Raw genomic sequence first — 14,456 nt, forward strand, 5'->3', positions numbered from 1 at the left:
TGTTGCTCCTACTCACAGAGGACACACATTACCAATGTTCACTGTAATCTCCTCAGGGCTCACAGACACCCTGCCAGCAGCATTCATTAGCAGTAGACTTGCTGTCTGACTAAATATAACAAGCTTGGTCTGCCTCAACACGCCAGAGTTCTTTTGGAAGGATTCCTGCATCAAAACTCCCATATGTAATGCTGCATTGTCACCTGTGACAATGTGATAATGTGATTTTAATACAATCAAAAAAACAAAACAAAACATATGATTAAGTTTGAACATACAGGTACAATTCAATATTTCATCAGAATCATGCAAATTGTTGGGAATAAATAGTGCAGCATACTTTTTTGTATGTGTTCATCATCTTGTCTGGTGTTACGGGTGCCTCATTATGTTAGGTTGTAAAGAAGGAAAGCAGTGCTTAGAGAGCTGGGGGACGGTGAGTACATATGCAGAAAATCCCCTTGTCATGATAAGCACTTTTCTGCATTTCCCAGAAATCCCTCTCCTAATTCTACATTGTAAAAAGTAATATTTTTGGTTTTGACTTTGATTTTAATTGATTGAACAGTATGCTCATTTTTCAGAGTTAGGGAAAAGGTGAGTAAGAGTGACAGTTATTAACTATTAACGTTTAATTATCCGACACTGTCACTGTCAATGATAATTAATGAAATGCATATGTTAACCAAAATAGACCATTACAACTATACTTGCCTAAATGTGTTAATCATACATGCTTACATCATCAGATGTACTAAGACCAACAACAGCATTGCATAACCGCAACAGTGCAGTGTAGAGGTAAACCACCATCAAAAATGACATCTGAACATAGCCTGGCATGGAGTAGGTGTCTTTGGTGAGCATGATGCCTAAACTTGAACTGAATTCTTTTACTCCTGCTAGTCATGTCTTTTTGTGACCACTTAGTTTGTCCATGGTTTTTATTTTAATCTACATTGAAAAGAGCTACCTAGCAGACAGTAGAGCTATAGACTGAATGAAAGAGGTGGGGCTGCTCACTGCCTGCAATCTGGCATTTGTGAAATGCACTTCCACTCAAAAAATCTGCCCAATCAACATCATCATATGGTAAACATATGCTAACAAAGAGCAAGAATTGTTCTATAACACATGGTCAGATAATTGAAACAGTATCCATTGACTGTTACTAAAAAAGGTGCACTTACTTTACTTACTTTAAGCTTTTTTGCTTAAATTACAGTCTAGAGAGAAGACAGGAATGATGTGTAGTCCCCAAATGGAATCAAAGGCCACTAGGACACCCTAATGTTTGTTCAAGCCTCTTCATATTTTCATCAAATGACAGAAATGGAATATGTTTAAGTATGTTTTATCTTATTGTGTAGAGTGGGTCCCCTCCATGGGGCACCCCATGTTGCACAACCATGGTTCGACAGACTAGAATGGAGTAACCAAACACTTGCTCTAAAAGCTCTGTAGGTTCACTTACATACTTGAAAAGGAGGGATTTAGAGGAGGGATTATCAATTAGTTGCAATCTGCAACCTGACCAATAGATGCCACTAAATCCTACACACTGGTCCTTTAACAGGAAGACATATTTGTCATATTTCTAATGCCTTCACTACATACCCTTGATTGTTTTGTGTGTTTAATATATGAAAGGTATGTAAGAAAGCAAACACAAATGTCCAAATACATTGCTAGAAATGTGAAACCCAATAAATAAGCTTCTGTATGGATGCCTATTTCTTACACTTAGTTCTTCTAATACCACAATGTTAGAAATTATAAAATGTTTACCCCTTATGTATTCTAGGTAAGACAACAAACCCCTGTGTCCCAGAAATTACATTTATACTTGACTAATTTGTCTTCCCAATTACATTTTGGTAGCACGTAATTGATGGCCTCGTTTACACGGATTGAATAAAGCACTACATTGAGATCCCAATCCCATCCTGAGTTTCATATGTGGTTAGGTTTAGGCAACAGAGGGATGCCTGTTAAGGTTAGGGAAAGATTGGTGTTTTAAATGTTAATCAATAAATCATGACTCATATGCTGCATATTTCCTTGTATTTAACAAAGAAGTATAGAGCAAGGGGAGCTGTTTACATGTAGACATAAAAAATGAAAATACGAGATCTCAACATTGCTCCTTATGTTTGGAAAAGGAAGCAGATACTCTGGTTGCTCCATTGCTCAGATATGCAAGTGATTCTGATCTACATTCTGATCTCTGTCAGGGGTTTTCTAAAGTTTTTTGAATAGAGCAATAACTTGTGCATTAAATGTAAATTACTTAAGTTCACTGACTGCAGAAGGGAACCTATACATTAGAAACTGCTTTTGCTTCCAGCGTTAAGAGCTCTTTTCTACATGATTGCATGCTTGCCTTAAACTTTGCAGAGGAGTTATGTAATTGCATCACTTGACATTGAGGTATTACAGTTTATTTTTATAAAGATATTAGAATACACAAAGAACAGATAAATGTAATGGACATACCGTGAAAAAGCAAAACTTCACCCTTCTGAGTCACAAAAATGCCTGAATATACAGAATGTTTGTATTATTTAATACTTTTATTCAAATATAAAGTGTATATTATCCAGTACAGCAACCATGCTCTGTGTACAGCCAAAATGGAAAATTCTGCAGAAATATTTTTGGGCTAGATTTTACCTTACCAGATGGGAAAGCAATGGCTAAAGGCTAAGCCGTGGCGGTCCCTTCTCATCTGGTCTCCTGCTGAATGTCATCTCTACCAACATGGATCAAAGGAAGGCATCTTTATAACCACCATAGTACATCAACAGACTGTACTTGATCTGATAACATGTTCTAATTACTATATACTATATTATTTTATAAACTTGATGTATTTGCCTACAGTGCTCTAATCCTGGTAAACAAGAGGAACTTTTTGTGATTACAACAGGGAGTGCTTTTCATCCCTCCACCTAAAATCAGTAGCAGTATGCCATGTGATCAGCAGAACTACTCATGACCTGACGGAGGACGGCCTCGGCCATTGAGTGGGAACAACTGTGTTATTCATCTATTTTCTAACTTACAAGAAAGGCCAAGCAAGTTTACTGATGGCACTTTGGTGGAAAATTATGTTAACCCGAAGCCAACTTGCTTTTGTCCCTCTTTTTGAACATTCTTATTCAATGAAACCTTATTCGGTTCATCAATAATTACCAATACAATCTACAGAATGACATGTTGCATTTTATCATTTATTATTATTTTAACCATCATGTACCATGACTTCTGTACCCCTCGTGTCTTTACCTCTGTGCTCCTTGTTGCCTCATTTGTATCTACCTTGTTTGGATTTCCCTTTGTAAAGCACTCTGTAACATTATTAAGAAAGGTGCTAGATAAATATAGTGACATATATTATTAATATGTCACTTTATATGTAAATGCAATACTACTTCTATTATTTAGGCACATTTAGACCTTGGATAATGATTTTTGTGTAAGTTCAAAAATATTGGTATTCACATGTAAACCCTGGCTTTATAATGTGTCCCCAAACCAAATGTCATATTATTTGAAATAACTCAAATGAACTCTGAAGTAGCATTTGGTAGATCTGTGATGCTACCCCCTATTGACTGATAAATTGCCATGGCAGTCATGAGTTCTCAGCTGAAGAGCAATGATGAGCAAAACTGTAGCCAATCTTATGAGAGCTATTGTCTCATTCAGATTCATAGGCATTCTACATGCAGTAGTAACAAAAAAACAGAAAGCCTTGGGGAAATACATTATTCCCAAAGAAAAGCCCCCCCAAACAAATAGTGAAATAGTATAAAATTAAATATAATGCATTTGGAGAGTACAGTTGTAGAAGATGCTATTTATACTGTATGACTGTGAACACAGCATGTACTGGGGATACAAACCATCAACAGGGAATACATTTACTGTTTCATCTTCAACACTGCGTTTTATTTTATGACATAACTGGCAGTGCATTTCAAACTCATTCATGTTACTTTTTAGAATTGACACAGTTCATTAAGAACATGTTTGCACTACTCCTGTTTTTTGGGACATGGAAGAATTTTTTTGTCTCTAAATGCAACATACATGTCGTCAAAATGTTGACAATATTCTATTCATTTGCATGTGTTTGTTAAAGAAGTGGTGCATTGACTTCTCTCAAACACTGTTTTGGATTTTTCTGTCTATACATTTTATGATAATCTGTCCCTGATAAGAACATATATGGGCTGTCATGTACAGTCTGCGTGCTACAAAAGACTGCTGACCATGTGGATTTTAGGCTATCCAACCTTCCTATTCTTTTCCAGCATTCAACTCAGCACATTATACCACACAAACATCTCTATAGCTGCTAGACATGGTTAACATCATTGACGGAGCAGCAGTTTGTACATACCAGCAAGAGAGAGAACATCCATTTATTCTCTGACCTTTACACAGAGTGTTTCCCTGCAAGCCAAGAACTGTTATTTACACCTGCTTGAATGAATGGACAGTGTATTAAGACAGGCTCCCTTGGAAATTTCATTACTGTAGACTCTATTTCCATCATCAATTATTAAAACATTGCTGCTTAATCAAGTGATCATTGAGGCACTATAACAATCATCACAGGTCAAACAGAGTTGTGTTGAAAATGTAAGATGTCTTAAATATATAGAAATATGACACAATAGTTGTCCTCATATCATGTCGTGTGACTATGGCTATACATTTTTTAATCTCATTTCAAAAAGAGAAGCTCTTCTTATATGAACCTCGCCGTTTGATTTTGATGTATTGAGGCTTCATATTAATCTGCATAAGCTGATCTGCTTTAGGGAGAAACATGAGTAATATTATCGAGCGCTGATTTTTGTTTTTGTATCTTTCTACCAACGTACTAACTACAGCTGCAGCTTTTAAACAGTACAGCCTCAGACTACAGCCTGGTAGTAGACTTGTATAATGAAATCTGACATGTTTCTCGTTTAAGGCTATTCTGTTTAAGCCAATGCGCAACACTACTGGGGCGTAGCCAATCGGGACTAGGGCATGTAGGGAGAGGCCATGCAAGCTAACCCTTTGTTTAGAGTCTTTGGGCCTTATGGCAATATCTCGCCTCAATGCAAACTGCTGTAAGCCACACAGCATGGCCTAATTTCATCTTCAATCAGTGTCACCACAGCCATCAGGAATAATCAGGAGCTCAAACTCAGACTATATTTCATGTGTTTACATTTATTGATTCATGATATTTTTCCACGAGATCTTTTATTCTGTTTGATTTAGCACAAATGTTGGCAGACTGAATGCAATGGATGGTAAAAATTCATCAGCATACAGTAAGTGATAAAGAGAAAAACACAGATGGTAGAGAGAGGAATATTAGATTACCACTTCCAATATAAGCTGAATGAACCATCCTATCTAATGCAAAGTGAGACCTGTATTGTTACAGTGTTCAAAGCTCCACCTGCTCCTTTTCGCTACCAACAAACTAATTATCAGTAGCAATGGTAGCAATCCATCCATTATTTAAATATAGACATCTTCCAATAATGAAGCTGATATTTATCAGTACCCTTTCTTCTCTTTTCAATGTGCTTAAGTTATTATCCACACTTCCCATAGTAAAAGGATGGAAGGCATCCACTGTTTTTAATTAGTTACATCTACTTGGACAAGCTGATTTCACTCTGACAAATGAAACCTGATGAGGAAAGCTCTGAATGTGTTTCACCTCATACTGCGAGACACCAAAGAGGGCTGAGCGTGATGAAAAATGAATGTGCTCTTTTGGAGGGTAGTCATCCAAGTGTCCTGCAGCACACCTTATGCACTTTAGGCACTCTGTTTCCCCTGTCCCCCTTACTCCCCTGCCACTAAACCCCTCAGCAGGGGTACACGGCCATTCAGTCCCCTTGGTAGGGAGTCACCTATGAAACCCTGCACCTACGCGTACCACATGTCCCGGATCATTCAGCATGGTTAGCTAAGCTGCCGCTGTTATGTAGCCATTATCCATTTAACTTCTCTCTACCGTGCGGTGTCAGCTTCCTTTTGTCAAGACTCATTCGGGTACAAAGTATTATTACACCCCGTGGAATTGGATAGCTTTATGAAGCCATCAAGGGAAAGCATTTATCTCACTGATTATGCATCATCGTCAGAAGAAGAATGCACGTGTGGTATCTTCTCTCACAAACCTTCACACAGAAGGATACACACAATTTAAAAGAAAATGCCGTTGTGCTATGTGCCTATGGTCCCCATTGTCCCACTACTTTTAATTTCTATGCAAACACATAAGCAGCTTAATGTTTTGCTTTTTCAGTGAAAAGAGCCAAAGCTTTGTTGCTCCTGCTGTTCTCCAAATCCTGACCTTACTTTTTAAGACTTCCCACTGTAGTTATTGATGGGTGAGGGAAAACAGACTACCCTATCCTGTGTAGCAATCCCTTTACACATTGACATTTAATGCATGCCACAATACAACCAAGTAACTATATCTCCTGTTTCAAGGCAGAGAAATAGATGGTTAGTAATAGTATGTTTTCAAACCTATCTGAGCTAGTGTTGGTTCATTTTATGTTCTTTAGTAACACGCTGGTGTGATTTCTGACATACAGTAGGTGCATGGAAAATGGAGAGCTTTAATACAAAGGATTAACAGATTTGCATGAGGACTGATAACTTGAAATACAGTTAGGAGAGGAGACATGGAATACACCCACTTTCCACCCATCAGCTTCAATTTGTGGAGCGACTTGAATCAATAGGGCCATCGCTCTCAAGGATGCCATGAATCTTTCATTCCCCTATAGCTGTGGGAGCGTGCGGATTGTGTCCTCCATACCAGTTTAATGCATTTACTCTGTAAGCTGCTCATTCCCAGTCACTGCACTGACAGCCATGACATCTTTATTCATGAGCACACACGCTCACTATAAATTCCTCTGAGGAGTATTAAGAGTTGTGTCTTGAAGCCGCGATGCACACCAGGGAGGATTGTGAAGAGACAGAGAGCAACGATTGTGTCGGAAGGTTTCTGTGGCTCTCATCCATCACGCTTTAAACATTACAGGCACATGACATTTAGACAGAGTACAGTACATGTATGGAGGATGGGAAACGAAATGAAGTTGATTTAAAATCTTACTTAAAAAAACAAGCTGTTCATGCTGTCACAAACAGACCCTTGAGTTTTTTTTTGTAATTGTCTTGCAGTTTTCTGACACAATCTATTTTTCATGGCTGCTGATGGTAGATTAAACATGTATTCATGGCCTAGAATCTAATCAAACTTGCAATTAAAAATTTAAGCTCCGGCTCCTTATGGTTAAATAAAATATTACAGCATTTTTTTCACTTTTAGACTTCACATATATCGCTGGTTGCACATGCCTCATAAGTTAACACTCATTAAAAAATACAGCAATATCACAAAATACAATGTTGTCCTCTATTGGTGCAAACACTGGTGCAAAATAAAAAAAAGGGAAAAGGATGTTCACCTTCAGCTCTATAAGAGGAGTTCTTTAGCATTGACTCTGTGCAGCTATGTCATGCTGACCATAAAAAGCTCATTTGAGAGCATGGCAGGAGGTGGTCAATCTGGGGATTTATGCCACTGAGCAGTAACATCGTATTAATTCTCTCAGACTCAGGATTGCTGTCTCTGCAGCACACCATTCATACCAGGACTAGGATTGGCCACAAATGAATGACAACCATCAGTGTGACTGTTGGAACTAAATGGTTAGTATTAAATGAAGCTGACAAAGCTGTAGCCTATCATGTGTAGCAATGTTGCAGCTCTATGAATTGATCCCCTGACTAATAAAGCTAATGTATACCAATAACATGGCTAAATGCACCATGGCTCTTTTAAATGCATTTCAAATACACAGTGAATGTATGAAGTCAGAAAACATGATAAACTCACTTTACAGGACAGCAGGTGAATCAGTTATAAGTTATTACTTCTTACTCTGTTCATCAAAGCACAAAAAACTGTCTAATGAGCTGACATAGCACCAACTGTTTTATCATAATTGTTATCTTTTTGTAGTATGAATGTTATTAATAAAACTAGGAACCAGTCTTTTTTATGTCACCCAAGCACATGATGCTGTAAATCAAGGCAGGTGTCAAAAAGATCTTTCCCAGAATTTTACCACTACAGTATGTTGTTATACGGATGGAGGTGTTTACTGTTTTATGAGACACACTGACAGTTATACCTCCTATAATATACAACCAAACAATAATCACATTACTAAAAGACAATTTTCACACAATAGCAGCATCCCACTAAAAGCAGAGATGGCTCAATTGCTATACTTATAATGCATTATTGTTTAAGTATGAATATTACATGTTTGTTGTTAATATAATATTGTCTTTGCAGGAAAAGGATCCAAATTTATATTCGCTGATCAAAAATCAGTTTACTTTCACAAAGTACACAACTACCTACTTCATAAACCTACAGCAGCAAAAACCTACAGCGAGAAGTATTTTGGAGCTCAGTGTGCTTATTGTTTTCCTCTATCAGGGATCATATCTGATGTACATCTTGTACCTGACTCTGGTTGGTCAGGTGCAGACTGACAGGCCACATCATGATGTGGACATACTGAGAAGCTGCAGTAGGTTCTCTCTCGGGAGAAACACGTCACCAAAGACTCCTCTTGGCTCACGGGCATGCTATGACAACCACAATGTTGTGCCAGGTCACAGACTCACCATCCTTACGGTAGTAGGTGATCTCCACCTTGCGCTCCTCGGACCCCATCACAGCCTGGGCCACCTGGCCGATGGCCTCTTTGTCGGACAGGTCACCATGGAGGAAGTCACAGGTGCACGGCTTCTGCATGATGTCTGATCTTGAGAAGCCTGTCATCTCACAGAAGCCATCGTTGCAGTAGATGATAGCACAGTTCTCCACCCTGGCATTGGCTATCACAAATTTCCGGTCTGCATGAAAAGAAAAAGTATGCACTGTGTACTGCCAGCTGTGGCACATCTGACCTTGGAGCTTACACCAAGTTGTCAGCTCTCAGATAAAATCAATCAGCAATTAAGCTGATTAAGTTCACTGTTACTTGATACACAGTATCACTGTTACTAATGATTTTATTTAAAAACAACTTTAAAAATGTAACCTGTTTTTTATTTCCCATATTTTTTAACAAAAATGTGTGCTAAAATTACAACGGTTTTAGGGGAGGAGGGGCAAATTTATCACAGAATGAACATTAATTCATCTTTATTTTCTTGATTTTAATTTGTCAGCAAATTTACTTTGTAATATCCCTTTATCTACTGTAGTAGCAGTAACTGTACATCATAATGATACTTACTTTGACCCTCGAATTTCCGAATAATTAATCCAAGGAATGTGTTTTGTGGCGCAACGTGACCTCTTCTCACAGGCATGTTTGCACAGAATATCCCACGATCTCCCGTAAAAGCTCCTTTCCCCTGAAGTTACAGATGTTTCCTCTTTGAGATGTTTCCTTCACCCCAAACCATACTCGACGCGAGCACTCTCTCCACTTTAAATCACCTCCCTACTTCGCCGAGGAGCTCTTTATCCCGCTTGTATGCAGGAGCATGTAAAAAGCTCCTTTCCGAATCGCACAGAATCGGGGAGGATTGCTTGAGTTAAATTCAGTTCGCAAAGCATTTCGCATTTAGGGATGGATGCTATCCTGACGTCCTCGTAGTGGTGTGTGCGCGCATACAGCGGACAGTGGTTGATATGCCAAGGGTAGTGACGTTGCTCCCAGGGGGCTTAGTTCCCTCCACCTCGGGTACGGATAACTCCCAGCCTTGTGCTAAAACCGACTATAATCGGAATATGCGTTTATTTTAAAATGGCATATTATACAATATGCTGCCCTGTGTTAAAAAAAACGGCATATCTTCCCAATTCTGACGGTATGTTACAGTGATAAGACTTTACAGTAGCTACATACAGTACTTTGTATAGTAGTTCAAGTGCTCCTTATGTGGTGTTATACAAAGAAAGCACTGTTCCACTGTTGTTATCTAAGTACACTCATAAAAACATATTTAGCATGTTTACTTTTGGTATATTTACCAGAACTGTACATCTTTAAATGTACCTAAAATGTTTGTAATGCTTTTAACGCTTCATTTTATGTAATGTATTTTGATTGATATATTTCTGATATATTTTTACGACTTAAACTGTAGTGAAAATGTTGAAATTACTATTTTATATTTCTGCTTTATAAAATAGTGTGTTAACGCCATAACTACTTTATACCTGTACTTTTAGTCTGCATTTGCAAAGTATAGTCACCCAGTGTTTTTCATATAGGGGTATAGTATGTTACAAAAAAAACAACAACAAAAAACAAACAATGAATACATGCACAACACTCATACAGTGTTTCTACTTATTTATTCATATTTTTTATTTTAATAGAAACTTAACCTCTTCTATCTGTGAGTGTGTACAGACTGTACTACATCTTGAGGTTTCATATTATAATTTTTTCTATTTTGGTCTATTCTGTACACACGACATCTATTGCATGACTCTGTACTGGAAGAAGGATCCCTCCCCTGCTCCTCTTCCTGGCATTTCTTCCATCCTGTTAAAGGTTATTTTCTTTGTTTTCTATATCTGAATTGAGGGTCTATTGATAGAGTATGTCATATGTTGGACAGATTGTAAAGTCCCTTGAGGAAAATTTGTGATTTGAGATATTGGGCTTTATAACTAAAATTTGACTTGACTGACATCTCCTCGACTCACACACAGACTAACGACAAAATTACACCTCATCTATTCTTAGCACATGCACTTTGGTGACCTCATATTCTCAGCATAGCTTAAACAGAGGTCTATTCAGCCAGAATAAGTGAAAACACTTGTTTAAGTGTGATGGGCTTTTTAGAGACAGTGCAGGCATTAAACAGCCAAGAGCTTCCTACACTGGTAAGTTGAAACCCCATACATAATGAAAACCAGTATTCATTGCTGCCTAAATCCTGGTTTAGGCCAGGATTCATTGGATAAGTGTAACAGGCTCTTAAGAAAAAAAAATCATTAGCTTGTTGTTTACCCAAGATAAGCACTTGTTTACTTCAGGCTCCTCCATATGCTGCTATAGAACACTTCAGTTTCTTATAGGGGCTCAATGAGAGTTGCAGGTACTCAACCATTAAGACCACTAAGGTCTGGTGATCTGGTGATGAATTAGATAAAAGCTGCACAGATATAAAGACTGCACTGTTCATTCTTAGTGAGCAGGTCTAGCAACACTGACGCATTGTCACACTTGTGTTGGCAGACTGGCATCAGCTGCTTTACATATGCTTCACAAACACTGGCTCATTCCCTCCACCACCCATCCTCTTCCTTTTGTGGCATTTCTAATATTGTTGATTTAACTAGTAGTTATGTTCACATCTGTTTATTATGTTCATTAAGGGGAATCAGCACCCTCAGCAGAATTGTTGAATCCTTAGTGGGCTTGATGAGTGAGTACCTGCAACTGTCATCGAGCCCCTATATACAACTCAAGTGCTCCTTTTCTTTAAGTTTCCAGAAAAAAAAAAATTAAGCTCACTTGTAGCATGAAATCAGTTTGACTGTGGCGCTGTCCGTGGTCCTGCAGTTTCAGTACCACTTTCTGTACCCTCTGGGAGCCAGGGAAAAGCTGATATACTACTGATGTGCAGTTGCTTGATTTTAGTGTACACACACACACACACACACACACACACACACACACACACACACACACACACACACACACACACACACACACACACACACACACACACACACACACACACACACACACACACACACACACACACACACACACACACACACACACACACACACACACACACACACACACACACACACACACACACACACACACACACACACACACACACACACACACACACACACACACACACACAAATTAAATACATAAAAGTTGATCTAATCTGAGCAGACTACAACCAACAGCCAGGTGGTGCAAAAATGAAAATGTATGTATAATTTCCCTTATAGTCCTCAACACCTTCATTTCAGATGGAGCTCATCACCCATCTGGCCAATTGAGATTGAGAGGACACACTGAATGAACACACACACATATATATAAACATGTGTATATCCAGAGCTCACAATTCATGTATATCAAGACAACTAGTGTATTTATTTGTATTTGATCAATAACCACCAAATATGTGACGCATTTTGGTGTTTTACAGAAATCTAACTGGCTAGACCTATCACTGTATATTTTCTAAAAGTTCACCGTTGATCAATACTTAGAATAATTAAGGATTTAAGAATAACTTAAAAGTGTGTTTTTATCTTTGGCTTGTGTGATATTTTGTCACTTTGCCTCTCAGGAACTTTTGTAGAGCTGCAGGTTTGTGTCTTAGGGTGAACAAACTCTCCATGATTTCAGTTTTATTAACCCACATTTTGATGATGGGGGCAAAAACTTGTGGCAGTATCTGCTCTCTTGTTTTGCTCTGCTCTGGGAAAAGAGTTTATTTTAAAAAGACAGCTGGGGTAGCAATTTAGTGAGTTTGCAAGTAACCAATAAAATAATATTGCAGTGTTATTCCTCCTGTGCCCATAAACACAGATCTCCCCAAGCCACAGTGCTTTGTCTGTTGTATTTTATTAAATCACAGTTGCATTAAGCCAATATGCAGCTTGTATCCATTACTCACAACACAGCTACAGTTGAACCTCTCAGAGGACATCCATTGCTCACTAGCAATTAAGTTAGAAAACTATGACATGTTTTCCTTTTGCATTGTTTATTTGTCTTTGTATCTTAGGCTGAAAATTCACTTGATATATTGTCTAGGAGTCCAAACTATTACTTACAGTATTGTGACTGATGTGAGAATTAGAATCGTTGTGTGCATCTCACTTCTGGAAATGTATCTGATTAATACTGGCAGATATGCTGACTGGCAAAAGAAAAGGTTAGCAATGGGTGGGTGAGGGGGGATATTTACTGAGCTCTGCACACAAGGGAAACAATACCCCATGGAGAGATGTGTGCCCTTGGGTAAAAACATACTGTACAGCTACTCAAGCATGGTCACTTATCTCACAATCTATCCTGTGTATGTGAATTACACACAAAAAAAAGATATATTGCCATTTGTATAGCTCTAGTAGTGGAGATAAATGTTAAATTGTAAGTATTGATTTGACCTTTAATTAGTCGTTAGCTACTGCTCGTTGTTCTACTTGAAGTAATTATTTGGCATGCTTGATGCACCAAGTGGTTTGCGAGTGTTAAAAGTGTCATCCAGCCATAGACATAGAGTGTAGCTTTAAATACTGTATCTGAGATGACAGTTGCGCAATTTACAGTAAAGAGGATAGAAGCAATCTGATGGACTGACAACACTCCACTCTGCTATGAGGAATGAAATTAAGTGAATGAAACTCCAAATCCATACCATGAAGGTCTTATCATGCTGATGTTAAGAGAGCATTTACTCTAATGGCACAGTACTTGATGTGTAACTGAAACAAGATGCAGGAACGCATTAAATCTTTCATTGCTGCCAGGTGGTAGTGTCTGTGACTGAATTAGATGACAACATTTATCTTTCTGTGCCTGCAGTAGTTGTAATTGGCCTGTCAGGTTACAATAGTTTTCACTTTGAGTGATTCCAAAAGGAAGGACAGGGCTTTAGTGAAGAAGGAGCACCCAGATTCATTCTTTCGTGCCAGCAAACATCCATCTTTTGAGCAGCCAAGTGAATTCCTACCTGCCCCAGAAGCTTTTGCCGTTTCACGGCTAAGCTCAACTATGTGGTGGGAAAAAGTGGAAAAACAGCTTCTGTGTAATTATCAACATTACATCACATTACATTTAAAAAGTAAGGTAAATTCTTAAACAAGCATGGGACATTTATTTGTTTTTTTAATAGCACCACGTACATGACTGCAACACTGACGCTTACTGGCTTGGTATGGTTGTTTCTAAAATCACTCGGCCATTCATTAATTCACTCGTTCATTCATTCATTCCACATAATCTCTGGGAATTTAGAGCAATCTGAAAAACAGCAGCAGCAGCCACAGCAGCATAGCTGTCCGTGGTCTAATCCAGGTCTCACGGCAGTAGCTCTCTCTCTGTCTCTCTTTCTATCTGTCTCTCACCGCTTCCATTCTCTCTGCTACTGCAGCCCATACACGTATGTCTATGAAACACATAGGGCTTACTCATTGTCCATATAAACCATTACTGCCCTGTCTCAGAGAGTAATCCACTAGCGTAAAACACTAGAGTGCTATTGCTGCTTTTGCTGCTGTGCCTTACCCCATATGCCACTGCACACATTCTCCACCATCTGTCCTCAATGATAAAAAAAATGGAGCAAAAAAAAAAAAAGGGCCACCCTGCACTTTTGGCTTAGTATGT

General features: G+C 38.5%; 1 protein-coding gene across 1 annotated transcript in view; it reads right to left on the minus strand.

Annotated features, from left to right (window-relative positions):
* The window catches only part of LOC133992764 (potassium voltage-gated channel subfamily H member 7-like), a 35,689-nt gene extending 26,254 nt beyond the window's left edge, over positions 1-9,435 (minus strand). The window contains exons 1-2 of the mRNA XM_062431490.1: positions 9,360-9,435; positions 8,743-8,973 (exon numbers count right to left, since the gene is read on the minus strand). Coding sequence (XP_062287474.1) covers positions 8,743-8,973; positions 9,360-9,435 — 307 coding nt within the window. The remainder of the gene's footprint in view (positions 1-8,742; positions 8,974-9,359) is intronic.
* Between the last annotated feature and the right edge of the window lie 5,021 nt (positions 9,436-14,456).

Source organism: Scomber scombrus, chromosome 13 (assembly GCF_963691925.1).
Source record: "Scomber scombrus chromosome 13, fScoSco1.1, whole genome shotgun sequence".
Taxonomy (NCBI): Eukaryota; Metazoa; Chordata; class Actinopteri; order Scombriformes; family Scombridae; genus Scomber; species Scomber scombrus.